The sequence below is a fragment of the Curcuma longa genome, unplaced genomic scaffold, assembly GCF_044706935.1.
Source record: "Curcuma longa cultivar G26 ecotype Majalengka, Jawa Barat unplaced genomic scaffold, ITB_CL_G26_1.1 contig_16394, whole genome shotgun sequence".
Classification (NCBI taxonomy): Eukaryota; Viridiplantae; Streptophyta; class Magnoliopsida; order Zingiberales; family Zingiberaceae; genus Curcuma; species Curcuma longa.
Genome location: NW_027430342.1, coordinates 1,767 through 16,677, shown reverse-complemented (window position 1 = coordinate 16,677; position 14,911 = coordinate 1,767). Strand labels below are relative to the sequence as shown.

The window sequence follows — 14,911 nt, the reverse complement described above, 5'->3', positions numbered from 1 at the left end:
AGACATCGTCGGTGTTCGGTAGCAATTGCAGTGACCTAGTTGTACTAGTCATAGTGGTTACTTGAGTTCCACACTAGACTAGACTATGATCTCATTTGTACTCCTTATATACCTTCAGTGTCCCAACTAGCAAACTTGCTCACAAAGGGAGTTGGCATTCCTTAGTTAGTTTCACACATTAATTAACAAGTTGAGGATGGACAATGTCTATCCACCACCTTAGGGAGTTTCAGAAAATAGTATCAATTAGAGGATTAATTTGTGGCTATTTCTCGGGGATTCATTTATTTTTTGGTATCTGGTTCATTATTTATGGGTAGTATTCTCGTCTATTATATGAATTCCTAATTAAAGGGTTTGCTTTTTCCTCTTTCTTTTTTTCCTTTTTCCTAAAATTTCTATACGCCTTTTGATGTGGAAGAGAAATGCAAAAATTTCTTCTCTCAGCTTTTCTCATTCATCATACAATTCTTTTGAATTCATATTTATATGTTACTGCAGAGATTATATTAGTATTCTCCCAAAATTTCTATCATTGATTTTCCTATTATTGCTTGAAATCTCCTCATAGTTTGGAATTTAGGTTTCCACCTTCAAAACATAATTACTGGCTCTAACATCAGTTGCAATTAATAGTGGGATGACAATAGGCAAAATGCTTGAGCTTATTGGTGGAAAAGCTGGTGTTTCTTGTGGTGAATTTCATTATGGTGATGCATTTGAAGAACCCAGTGTCCATGCTGATAAGCTTGAAGACATAAGGTGTGTTTCCTTTAATACAATAGTTTTCTGGCCATGACCATGTACTTACATATTTTGTAAAATTCCAGCAATACACTTGTGAAGCACGGATTTTGCTACAACGGCAAAGATTTCCTCTACTCAGGTATGTTTTTTCTTATAAGAAATTACTTCAAGATTTGAGCTTCTTTATCAATAGTTTATATAAAGTAAATAAACTTTGGAAGGAACTTGATGAGTTTTTCTCTATTTTTATATCAAGCCTTTCATAATACCGTCTTGATTTGCATGAGCCTACAAGTTGCTTGGGTTTGTCTTGCAAAGCTTTATGTAATTTGATAGCTTAGTTGAAAAGGTCTGTGATCTGGCTCATGAAACATGAGTTGGCCTCAAAATGAGTACAATGCACATCTACTTGTGCATATTCATTCAAGTTTGTGTCTGCTCTATGTGTTTTTTGTCTATATTCAGGAGTCTCGTGACCTTTTCCTTATCTGTTATTTCAACTTGTTCTGCTGACCAGAAAATATTTGACCTGTAATTTGAATGTTCCAGGCATTACGGGCTGCCCAATAGGAGCATACATTTTCATGGGGCCAATCTACTATCAGAAGTCAAAACATATGGTAATTGTACACATATATTTCATTTCTCATTTGTCCTCCTTGCAAAGAGATTTGGCAAACTTTCAATGAGATTATCTTGTTCTGAAATGTTTCTCTGCTATCAACATATTTTTTGTCATTCATGGTTTGTGCGATGTTGTTGTTAGGTGTCAACAATGCTACTAAATATCGCTTAGTAAGCCAAAAACTTTATTTCTATCATCATCCTTGTAACTATAAATTTTTGATTGCCTTCTTAATCCTAAGACAGTTTTAAGGACTAATAACAAGTCATCTGAGGATTGTATGAAGTGGGATCAAGTTTTTAAAGAAGCACAAGAAAAAAAATAGGGAATCAGATTCTCAAACATGTCAGTCTTATTGGAAATGCTACACATCCCTAGCCTGAAGAAATACAGTACTGACTACATTGAAACATTCTCTAGGCCAGTATGAGTTGAACGTGTGATCTAATCTATAGGAGAAAAATTATGAAGATAATCAACACCATAAATATGCATGATGTCTTCTCCTTGAATCCCGCCCTTGATTGGTTTACAATACTTGTAAACTCTGATGATGTTTGCATGATAAACAACATTTCCACCTGTGGATTTATTAGGAGGATGGAAGAAAAATTGGTTCCAAAATGTCATTGAGGATGACAAGTAAAAAAATAATAATGTGGATTGTGGAATCATGTGTGTACTTTTGTAGTTGTGCATTTGTAAGGTTATTTTCTAAGAACAATGGGACAGTCTGAACCATAGGTAGCTCAGGGACTATAGTTTGGCGACACGAGGGTAGCAGAATCTCAAGTGGTTATTACATGCTTAGCTCCTGTAAGTTTGCATTGTTTTAGGTTCTGTTGTTAGAGTGGGGAAGAAAATGAAATAGGAGCACACAGCATACAATGGAGGAGGAGGCACTATTGAATCTGACAATAAAGTAGGGACATGAAGTATTTCCATAACAAACTTAGAAATATTTTGTATGACGGAAAATAAAGGAGCAGATTCAAAGAAGAAGGTTTAATAAACCTTCTACATGTGAGAATAACCACTTGTTGATCAGGCAGGCATTGCTATTAGCTGGCAAGGATAAGACAGCTGCATGCTATTGTCATCTAGTCTGGTCTTAGTTCTCAAATCGTATTTTGAACATAGGGTATCTACTTATTATAACAAGCATATATCTAGTTTATGTGAGTAGCCCTGAATATCCAACAGGATCCATTTCCTATGATTTTTGGAGTTTTTTTATCATGTCTATAAGTTTGTCGTGATAAAAATTTCATATTAGCTTTAGCATATTTTATTTGGACATGTAGGTTAATTTGGAACCTTTATATATAAATTTATCTTTACTTGTTGAGAAATGCCATATTTATTGTGAGATTGTTATACAATGTGAAATCCCTGCTCGTTGTTCAAATATGTAACCATGAAATATCAATCATTTTGTTGGTATTCCAGCATAGACTTTTTGGTAAATAATGTTCATCATCTTCTTGACCTACAGGTAATTGATAAAATGCATGCTCGCGCTACAGGGCGTCGTGTGCTGCTGACTAGACAACCTACTATAGGAAGAAGCCAAGATGGAGGTTGCTTGATCATAATCGCATTTGAAACTGCCAACAAATGTTGGTAGCTTTAATCTTCAACTAAAATTTTCTTTATTGTTTCCTTTTGCAGGATTGCGTATAGGATAAATGGAACGCGACTGTCTGATAGCATATGGTGCGAGTATGGTGATATTTGAACGTTTGATGTTGTCCAGTGACCCATTCGAAGTTCAGGTACCCGAACAAGCTGAATGAATGCCCGTTGGATCAATGTGGATTGTTCAATTCATGTTCCTACATCAATGTGCACTATCAGTCAGTTACTGACTTAAAATCACTATCCTTACTTGCAGGTCTGCAGACAGTGTGGTCTCTTAGGGTACTATAACTACAAGTTGAAGATGCCCTTTTGTTCAACATGTAAAAATGGTGAAAATATATCCACCGTCAAACTTCCATACGCCTGTAAGCTTCTATTCCAGGTTAGTAAGAACTTAAATTGTCGTATAGTGTCATTCCATGCTTGCTTAATTTCCGTCTATTATATTATATTATATTGTATTATATTCAAATCTTATGTATAAGGATGAATATATATAATGGTCTCATTCATTTTATTTTATTTTCTCCTGTGTTAACATACGTACGTTATCAGGAGTTGCAGTCCATGAACGTTGTTCCACGTTTGAAATTAACTGAAAAGTGAGTACAAGTGGAGTGGATGGATGTTCTGCTTAAACCATCGAGCTGGAGAAGTAGTGTGTATTGGTGACTGCAAGAATAGAGAATGACGTACAGTTTTGTAAGAGGTGACTGATGAATTTAGCCTAAATAATCTCTGTCATCCAGTACAAGTTCTGATTCCTGAACAGAATCGATCAAATTAAATACGAATGAAAAAAACCTATCAAAACATCAAATAGCGTCAGTCTTATGATTCTTAACCAATTATCTTATCACCTTCAGTCTTCAGAACAGGACTCCCTCCTTGATATTCTTCTCTGTGATCGACTACACGAGCTTGGTCCTCGCGACGATGGGCTGAGGTGGAGAAGCAACGTCGCGGATAGAGTTTTTACGTTGCAATAAACGAGAAGCTCGAAGATTGCAATATTATCAAAACATCCCTACTTTTTATTTTTTATTTTTGTTTCAAAATGCGCCCACTTAAAAAATACAAAATCAAATTTCCAAAATGTCCTCTTAATTACTGATAGGAGTGCAAACAAATCGAACCGGCTTGCGAGCTAGTTCGAATAATATTTGATTCGTATTTAAAATTATCGAATTCGAGCTGAACTCAAAAATGTTCGATAATTTTTTGAGTCGAATTTGAATGTATAATATTCTGTTTAACTATTGGCGAGCCGCTCGAATTAAAGCATTTTGAATTAAAATTTAATTATGTTCGAATTAAGATTCAAATAATTAGAATCGAACTTGGATAATTTAAGACATTTCAAACTAAAATTTGATTCGAATTAAAGTTTGAATAATTCTAATTGAATTCGAGCTCGAATCAAATTCAAAATGAATATGAATCAAATTCAAAATAAAATTATTGATATTTTGAATCAAATTCGAATGTCATATATATGTTTCAAGCTCAAATTTGAATATCAATACTTTTATATTATTCGATTCAATTCAACTCGTTTGCACCCTTAATTACTTCTAGAATTAAGCGGCATATAAATATTTGATTGTAATAAGACCACTATAATAATTATATTCATTCTAATGACAATTATTCTTTAATGAGTGTTATTTATGAATGTCATCTTCTGCAAAAAAAGGTGGATCCGCCACCTTAGCGGCCCCACACGGTCGGCCCCACGACCATCTGTGAGGAGGTAAATCGAGAAAGTGCTGGTCACGACGCAGAAGGGTATTGCCTGACTTCGCCATTTATGAATGTCATCGATTCTCTTTTAGGGAGACCTTTAGCAACAATCAATCTAATCGATTGGCCTAATATTGGTTGTGAGCGTAAACACTATTTTTTTTATTTTTCAATAATCAATTGGTAGTTTTGAAGGGGAGCCTTGGCGCAACGGTAAGGTTGTTGCCTTGTGACCTAAAGGTCACGGGTTCAAATCCTGAAAACAGCCTTTTGCCAAAGGCAAGGTAAGGCTGCGTACAATGTATCCTTTCCCCGACCCCGCAAGGCGGGAGCCTCGTGCACCGGGCTGCCCTTTTTAATCAATTGGTAGTTTTGGGGATAAACACTATATTCTTAGAATTTTCAGAATACATTAAAGTTATAGATCAAATATTGTTCAAAAAGAGTTTTCTCAAACTCCATCCCACAAGAAGCCAGTACACAAAGTCAAAAATCATCCTCGTAACCATAGTCTTCATCTCCATAGTCAAAGTCTTCATCGCTATCATTCTCAGATGCTCCAAACCTGTCACCATCCATGTTATCTGGATCATCTGCATGATCATCGTTCTCGTCGGGAGTTTCATGATCACTAGCATCTGATTCAACTTTTTGCTTTTTCGCACTGTCTTGTTCAGACTATTGAAAAACATGATGAGTATATAATTATTGAATGCAATCTAAAAGAGAATGAAAGCAAATGTAGAGTTTATTTCAATATAATGTTACAAGGAAAGAATTTTATATGATGTAGTTAATATGGAATCATCTAAACAAGTCCTAAAGTTATCATGAGAATTCCAAAAAGCTCAAATGCTTTAAATGATTGTAGCATAGATGAAAGTATGACTCGCATTAAATATAAAGGAAAAGGAAGTAGAAAGTACCGCGAATAGAGTTTCCAGTACTTCGTAATTGATTTTTGGGCTGAAAGTCTGAAACAAAGCATTACATTGATTATAAAAATATGAGAATCACTAACATCCATGGTTAATTTGTCTCTTAATGGGCATTTAATATCACAAGTGCATGCGATAACAAAAACATTCAAACCTTTCTCTTCTTAAGCATATGACGTGTTGCTTCAAGAGGAGTTTGTGCGGGAGTCATATTTTTAGCTTCTTCAGCAAGTCTTTCTTTGATTTCCTGCAACCAAGAGATAGCATAATAACAACACAAAAATAAATTGTACAAAGAAGAGAAAAAAATTAAAAATGCATATATTCTGAACATAAATTTAGTAAAATATTTTCAAGATTTTTATTGTGCGAGAAGTAATCAATAGGGAACAAATTTGAGGAATACACGCACCAATGGATGTACAAACAAAGCATGGTTTGAATCCAAGAAGGCATAGAGAATAAGGCTGATTGGAAAGTTCATAGTAGAAAAAGTGAGGGTAGAGAAAGAAGTTTGCAGGGAGAGGACAAAGAAATTGATCCCCCCTTTGAGCTTCCATAAAGAAAAGCAAATCAGGACAGCAATCTTTTTTATCATTTCCTAATGTTTTCTTTGAGAAGGAACAAAAGTTGTTGGCATGCTAACAAGATTATTTCACGTAGGTGATGAATGAAGACAACATGGAGATATTATGAGTTTGAAGTTTAAGCAATTCAAACCCAAAATTACTAACACGGATGGCATACCTCATCATCATCAATGTCAGAAAAAGCAAAATGATCGCTCTCATCATCTTCTGAGTCTGCAAAATCATGTTCTTCGCTAACAGTTAATGGGTCAATCAACTCATGCCCTGCAAAATCTTTCAAAAAGCAGAGAAATAACTAAGATAAACGACTATTAGTGCTCAGAAAAAAAAAAAAAACCTGCCAATTTCATAAACTTTCAAAATAAAAAGGTGTATGAGTTTTCCATCGTACCAGCACTTACAAGTTCCTTTGATTTCTTTGATGCTTTTACTTCAACATGGCCAACATATGGAGTCTTATTAACATCACAACTTCCCCCATTCTGTAACATCCAGTTGGGCACACATTTAGATACAAAACTTACAACGGCAATGTTGGAGTTAAGCTGATTCAGTGGTGATTCTAGGCTCTATTAATGCATTTACCAAATTTTGGAATAAAAAGAAGCATATAAAAGATAGATGAAAAATAATAGAATAAGGTGGATATCCCAATGACTCTAAGAAGTAGAATATACGATAAGCTCCTTAAACTATCAAGATTTCAGGAAAAATAATGTATTAATCATAGGTCTCTATTATTGGTGCTAATATTAGCTGACATGCCCTAACATGCAATAACATATATACAAGCTGCTATAGGCCAGAGTAGGGACATATATATAAAGTCCAACTGGAAGAAACTGAAAACATCACTGCATTTACACTTTTAAAACAGCAAAGCAAACAAAGATATATAGATAGCCTTTTCCCCAAAATTTAATCAGTATTTCTAACAATTGGTTCAAGGCTCAATATTGTAAATATAAGGAAGTCATATTAAAAAGGTATAAACTAATCTTCATCAATTAGATGGCAGGTTTATAAAATGTATGTAAATTGCCTGCTTCATACATAAATTATAGGGTATGTATGTTGATCCTTGATATGTGACTCATATTATCCTCACTATAGAGCAATCTCAACTCGATACTGGTTACATTGTGACCATTACTCATCCTCATTGCACATCCAAGAGGCCCAATGTGCAATGACTGTCATCGCCGAGCTCTCTAGGCTGTCAAGTTCATTGACTTCGTCATGAGATATTCCAGTGATTAGTGCTTAAAGAAGTCAAATATGATTAGCAAGGATGTCCATATACCTTGTTCTATGTTTTGTCGTGTGTCTCCCATGGTTTAGTGTCTTGTATATATAATAATCCCTAGCATTGCCCTATCTAATGCTTGGAATAGTTGATTAAATAGGTGTTGTTGAGGGCAAGACAGTGAGGACTAGATTCATGTGTTGATACTAGGCATAGCATAATCGATAGACCCATGATGACCAAGCTATTTTACAACTCCAATATAAAAACTTGGATTGATTTGGTGGAAGAATTCATGTATTTTTTATCAAATGTAATGACTAAATTCCTTTTATTGCTGATGTGTGTTTGTTGTTTTGCTGCAAAGACAATTGCAGACAGTGGAAAGTATGTGAGCCCAGTGGGATTCTTTAAGGATTCCAAAAAAATTTACTTACTATTGGAGTTTCAGATAAATCAAACTACCACACCTTTATACTCTCTCTCTCTCTCTTTACCCATACCCCTAAGTCTCAAACTAATGCTCCCTACATTGATAATTACTTTGTTTAGATATATTAAGGAAATTATATGAAACACACCTTAATCAAAATATCTATGAAACAATCCATAGTGGATTACTCCCCAATTTACTATGAACCCATTTTATGTATTTTTTGTTAATCCAAGTATATGGGTCTTGGGTCAAACTAGTCCTAGAGGTGGATGGTTCAACTCCACAGATCAGCCATCAAGTAAATTTGCAAGTGGAGCCTAGTAGGACACCCTAGCGTCACTAGTGGTTCAAACTCCATGGGAGTTTGGAATTGCCCAACGTGAGGTTTAAACCCTCGTTGCATGAGAATCATCTTTACCTCTTACAATTTATACATATTATAGCTCCATGAACTAGCTACTCAAATTTTCAATTACATAATCCAAAATTGAGCTAATAAATTAGCATGAATACAAACTCATTGAGCAACATACACACAAAATTGTTGAGTATCTGGCCTTCATGATTAACATCAAATTGACTGATAAGATCCTTTCTAGGATATTTGAGTTAGCTCATACTTAGTTGGATAATTGTGCCACTCAAACTTTAGTTAGTTCTAGCTACAAGATCTTTAAGGAAAACAAGGAGATTTTAATGTTCAAAATGTCCTCGTTAAATAAAAATGCCTTACTATTAGATATGTCGATTATTATTGATGAAAAAAAATCATGCACACATTGAGTTAGATTCAAATAACTAGCTATTGAATAAGATACTTGAAATTTTTGTTGCCTCTTTCATGTAATCCCACACCCAAGATAATGTGGAAGCCAATGATGCTTATCATTGCGACTAGAAAATCATACGGTGCTTACCTAAATATTTAAGAGTATCTTATGAATGTTATTGACATGGCATCTAAGAAACTGTCTAACAAACCACCATGAGATGTATTACTCAACTAGATACCCATAATCCACGAATTTGAAAATGAGTTCATAAAATCAAAATTTTACTATGATTAGTGCCAGGTACAAGCCTCCTTTACTATCCGACATAGAGATATAGAAAATATGTTAGTCTCCTCTCTTCAAGCCTTGAAAGAATGGAGTCTCCACAATATCACTCTACTCTTGCACTAGTATATTATTCAAAAGTGTCAGCATTTTGCTACATTAACACAAGTAACTAGTTTGCATGTCGCATATATTTCAATAAATCATCTATATAGGATAGCAAACAAATAACCATGGTATGACATATTCACACCATATTTTAAATGCTAAGTCAACCCGATTGACACACGTGAATTTTACCATTGCACCAGATGTTGCATTGGCAACAAGTAAATGTTACAACATAATAGACAAACATCGTTCACGAGTTTCTATAGTGTTAGAGAGGTTGCAAGCATCTTGCGATGCATTAAGGGTTGCACAAGCATTCTGCAGCGTGCAAGGTCATCTACGACATTAGGAGGAACATGCAAGTATTGGCATGATTGTACACTATGTTTCAACAAGAAGAAGGCGATCACATTCCTTCTTCCTCTTCTCTTCCTATGCGTTAATGCCTCTAACACTGCATCTCGACATGCTCCGATATGGCATGAAATTTTCTTGTTTCGGCTGGGGATAAAAACCCCAGCTTGAAATGAAATTTCAAATCATGATTCACAAAACAAATGATTATAATAATTAAAGAACTGAATATATACATTATTTTTTCATTAAATTTAAAAGTAAAATAACCACCACAAAATATTTCATAGAATGCTATATCAACATCACTTAACAGTTACGAAAACTTACAGTTGAGTTACCAAATACGTCATCAAACAATGAATTGTCAAACTCTATTAGCCATCTATTCAAAGTTGCTTCACGGATGTGTACAGCAGAAACCTAAATAAACACAAAAAAAAAAACCTTGCAACAATTATATGAACAGCCATGTTGTATGAAAATAATTAAATAAATTTAAAATTCAAGATTTAGGTTTGACTCTCAAATTCCATAAAAAAAGGGAGGGAGGGGGGAGGGATTCCACACGACATTGAATGAAATATACCAATTATATTCTAAAAATTCACATGGATTAGAGATAAGAGAAATGTAACTTAATAAAACAAAAAAAGATCAACAATTTTTGGTCTAAATAAATAAATATTCTTATAGTTGTTATATGTAACACAAGAAAGAATAATTTCTTCAACACGATATAGGTATATATAATTGCTAAAGTTTCCCATCAATTTCATAAATTTGTTAAGTATTTTATCTTGAACAAAAACTATTAAAAGATCAAGCTATCGCAGACACAAAGGAAAAGCCAAATATATATATATATAAGATTAAATTAAAATAAATTAAGCTTTACTTGATAAATTTCCAATTGCTCAAAGAATGGGACATGCCATGAATGAAAAAAAAACGTCTATTGGTTAACTTTGTCTTATAAACCTATATTCCCCCAACAACTTCAAAATGATTACTGTTAGCATTTACAAATTTTGTAGTGTAAATTGTCATAAATGAATTCCTTACGATATTAGGTTCGACTTGAAATAGAAATGGGATCCTGTGGAACACTGGAGGATGACATATCATAGATATAGATTTGCATGGTATGAAGAAATTTAGTGTCTCATAAAGTTATTATACTTTGAGATAACATCTCCAACCATATCGCATGTACACATTTAGAGTGGAAGTTAGCTAAATAGTTTTTTACTTACAATATCTGATTTGGAGCAATTAAGTCCATGAGAATGTACAGATACGTATAATGCTGCACCGCATAATCCGTTGGGTTTCCTCTCTCTCTAAAACCATTAAAAGCATAAGAAACAAATTTACTTATGCATAAGCAATTGAATTTACAAATTGAAAAGGACTATGCCAATAAAGAAGAATACCTGCACCCAATCTATCCTCATCGATGCAACCAAGCGAAGAGCCATTTCAGAAACTGAATCATCCTTTTTACCTAAAAGTCCTAAATTTCACAAGTTTTACGCAATAAATTCACTCTAGTCTATTTTAATCTCATAACTAGGTTACCTTGATGAATAAATAGGGTAAATAGGAAATAAAACAAATAAGGCCCTCTTTACTCTAATACTTATTACATAATACATATTTCCAATAGTCAAAATGCAAATACATCTATGCCTTGAATCTGTTTGCCATTACAACGAAAATAGTTTGCAACAAACAAAGAGCTAACATGTTGAACAAAGGTGCTATTTCTACTAAGTTTGCAATAAACATGGAAGGGAAGAGAAGTTTCTACTGCAACAATAAATACTAATATCCCAATTTAAAGAAAATACAAATAATTGACAAATAAAAAAGAATTGTAGTTATGCTCACTAATAAATCAAACTCCAATGAACGACTGGAATTAGAGAAACCAAAATATAAGCTTTATCACTAAAAACCAAAAGAGTAAATTCAGAATAAACCAAATTACAATCCATGCAGTCATAGGAGACTTAAGAAACTAGATAAATAATGAAAACTAAACCTTATGATTCTCTACATCGCAAGGAATTGTGTCCCTCAAAAAGAAGAATTTTAAATAAATAATAGAAGACAAAGTTCACTCACGCTTTGTGAATCGATGGATAAAAAGACCCGGATCCACTATTTTCTGGACAATTGGGTGCTCCAAGAGGTCCAAAGTTTTACAAAGTTGCAAAAACATAGCTCCAAGAACAAACCTGAAACAAAATATAAGAGAGCATTTTATCTTGCCTGCCTAACAGTAGTTGTGCTAGGGGAAAAAACCCCAAGGGATTCTCAGTTTGAAAAGCATGAAGAGGTGAAAAGGAGCAAGATGTACGTACACATTTATCTCCAAGTATTCACAGAAATCGATGAGAAGATACTTTAGTTCCTGTAGCCTGGAAAAAGAAGGAACGAAATTCTAAACCGAGTTACAGCATTATGAATGCAACATTGATACATGCATCAAAGTTGACAACCATTGCTAATCACCTACAAATTATAGTCAATTTTTAAGTCATAAATTTATCTAAATGTACAGCGTAATATATAGAAAAGCAATCATGTAACACATAAGCACACTAGAAATTCTCAGGAAGATTTACAAATAACAACCAATTATGAACACTAACTAGATTAATACTGAATGAAAAAAATATATGTAAATAGAAGACTTGATGTTTAAAACATAGAGAATTAAGGAAACAAACTAGATTTTTTAATTGCAGATATATCTGGACATGGAAAGTCATTAAATGTTCTAATATTCATACAATAAGGCTTCATCTACCCCTCCCCTACCCCAACATTGATATTCTGAAAAAACTCCATACAAAATTTTCAGATTTAGTATATTGATCGGGGTTAAGAACAACAAAGCAAAAGAATGGGCTTGACCAATAAGCAAGCTAAGCCAGTCAAGATAGGTAGGTTCAAATTAGACACATGCATTAATATCTCACGTGTAACAAAATTCTTGTCCACTATGGTTAAACCACTTCTAAAAGCTTAAACATACAAATAGTATATACCATTATTAATTACTCTATAGCAATCTACAACCAAATTTAAGAATTAATAATGTGTTGGGTACAATGGTTTTTTGAATGAGCAATCACTATATCTTGGTCGTCTGAATGCTAGCATAAGCAAATCCATCAATAATTTATTGGCACATGTACTTTGAAAGGTTTGGATATTGTTTTATCCAAGGTTGGTAGTGGGGAAAAAAGGGGAATGACCTTCATGATAAAAGAGTGCGTACAAATACTTGAAAAGAATCATTGATGTCATAATAGTGGTGGCATGATTTAATCATAACCATTCATTAGCATACATTTCTCACCTGCAAGAAAGATAGAGACAAGCTGCTGCAACATGAGATATCTTGCGTCCTTTGGTGAAATGTTTATCTACAACCATCTTCAAAAATGGGAATGTGAGACAAAATTGATTTCCATGTATTGCAATCAAGCTATACAAGTACCTGATAGAATTCATGAGCATCGTCGATTATATTATCTTCACCATACATGCGCATGTGCAGGCAATTTACAAGATAGTTAATCGCATATCTTCCTGAACAAATAAGGGCAAAATCAAAGAAAGAAAATAATAACATTCACAAAACTAAAAATCAAATAAACTAAAAGTTAAATAGGAATTTTTAAAAATATATGGCAAGAAAAGTTAGAATAAAAGTGACAGGGACATAATTTGAAACTTGATACTCATAAGAAATTTTAATCTTACTTGCATTAAACAAAATAACAAATTACGGCCAGAAATATGTAATACTCGTATGCAAAGGATCTTGGCAGTCTTTCAATCAAGAATTAGCTAATTTAGCTATAATACTTGTGTTATATACAAAATTTCTCTATTCCCCCATTGATTTTGAAAAGGTTTACTTGGCATAAATTTGATTATCAATGTTCCTCTACAACAAGTAACTAGTAATTCAAATGGAAGCATTGACCTACTTGTATATTTTAAATGTGTTATCATAAACAATCAAAAGAGTAGCTAAATCTATGCTCTTACAAACACTAGAAGTCTAACAAAAAAAATAGCCTTTTAGAACCTTTAGCAGGGATTGAAACATTACCCCTAGGTCATCATTTTTCTAGTTAAACCAGTCAAAAATATACGGGTTCAGTACTGTTTAAACAGGAACTATGGGCTCTAATTCTAGGTTTAATAGGTTGGACCTGCCAATCTGGATCCAGTTAATAATAATAATAATAATAAACAACTAAAAAACACAGCACTCAATAAAAAACAAAACGTAAACAGATAAGTCCTAAATCAGACACCTTGCATATGGCCATGTGATAACTGAAACAACAAAGATTACAATAGGATGTGACTTAAAAATTAATGCGAAAGTTTTTTACTAACCGATGAACATTGAAGTTGCAAAATACAGAAGTATAAACATGGAATTCCATCACAAATACAACCAAATTTACATAAATGATCAAGTTACATATCCTAGATTACAAAAAGTCAAGATTTTTTCCTATGTTAATTTACCTTTATTTAGAGTTCTTAAATTTGATGTAGAGTATTCATGTCGCAAAATCTTTATGATATTACCATTCCCTCGCCTCTGGGAAAAGAACGAAAAGAAGTAAATAAAAAAATAAATTCAGAGGAAAATAAATTCAGGTTACTTAAAGTTTCCATGGGCCAATACATGACAAAGACGGCCACTGCTACCCTTTGCAAAAGTGAGACGACTGACGTAAATGTTTTGTTCAAGAATCCTTCCACATAAGGTACAACACCTGGAACAGCATAAAAAGGAATTTAATGAAATGTAATAAGAAGAGGTTATCCTTCATATCCTATTTAAAAAGTGCCAACATAAACAAACAAACTTGCACATATTCATAATACAGAACAACTCACACATAGATGCCGTCACGATCCTTATAGATGGGGCATTCTTCGCAATGATTACACCAACCCATTTCCATTGACTTAAATCAACCTACAAATGATTGTAAATTAGTAGACTAACAAAGGGCAACCCAATATAAGGTCCTAAAGAAGGATATATTGCACACAATCTTATCCTTCTTCGTAAAAGGTTGTTTCCGCGACTACTCGAACACGTAGCAAATTTACCGTTGCGTCGAGGCTCCTCTTCAAATTAGAAGACTAATGAGAAAACAACATATACTATTTGCAAAGTGTTGTGTGCATTTATCAACAGAGCATTCACAAGTATGAATATGCTGACTCAAACCGATAGAAGGACAGGGCAGGTGAGAGAAATTAGACAACATCAATGGATCAAAAAAGAAGCACATTAAGAATCTGAAAGAACATAACATCAAAACAAACACTAACAACAACTGGCACATTAAGAATCTGAACCCTCCCCTCT

At 33.7% G+C, this 14,911-nt stretch overlaps 1 protein-coding gene and 1 pseudogene across 1 annotated transcript; one reads left to right on the top strand and one right to left on the bottom strand.

Annotated features, from left to right (window-relative positions):
- The first annotated feature begins 640 nt into the window (after window positions 1-640).
- Window positions 641-3,619, top strand: LOC141816390 (DNA-directed RNA polymerase III subunit 2-like; annotated as a pseudogene).
- A 1,604-nt stretch (window positions 3,620-5,223) lies between these two features.
- On the bottom strand, window positions 5,224-14,501 carry LOC141816391 (uncharacterized). The gene is made up of 15 exons (XM_074704175.1): window positions 14,431-14,501; window positions 14,216-14,306; window positions 14,053-14,128; window positions 13,004-13,095; window positions 12,863-12,939; window positions 11,859-11,915; window positions 11,620-11,732; window positions 10,926-11,005; window positions 10,746-10,832; window positions 9,820-9,912; window positions 6,676-6,766; window positions 6,442-6,548; window positions 5,849-5,941; window positions 5,683-5,730; window positions 5,224-5,434 (listed from the first exon to the last, which is right to left on the bottom strand). Exons 1-15 carry the CDS (start codon window positions 14,496-14,498, stop codon window positions 5,243-5,245), a joined length of 1,365 nt encoding a protein of 454 aa, XP_074560276.1. The 5' UTR covers window positions 14,499-14,501; the 3' UTR covers window positions 5,224-5,242.
- Between the last annotated feature and the right edge of the window lie 410 nt (window positions 14,502-14,911).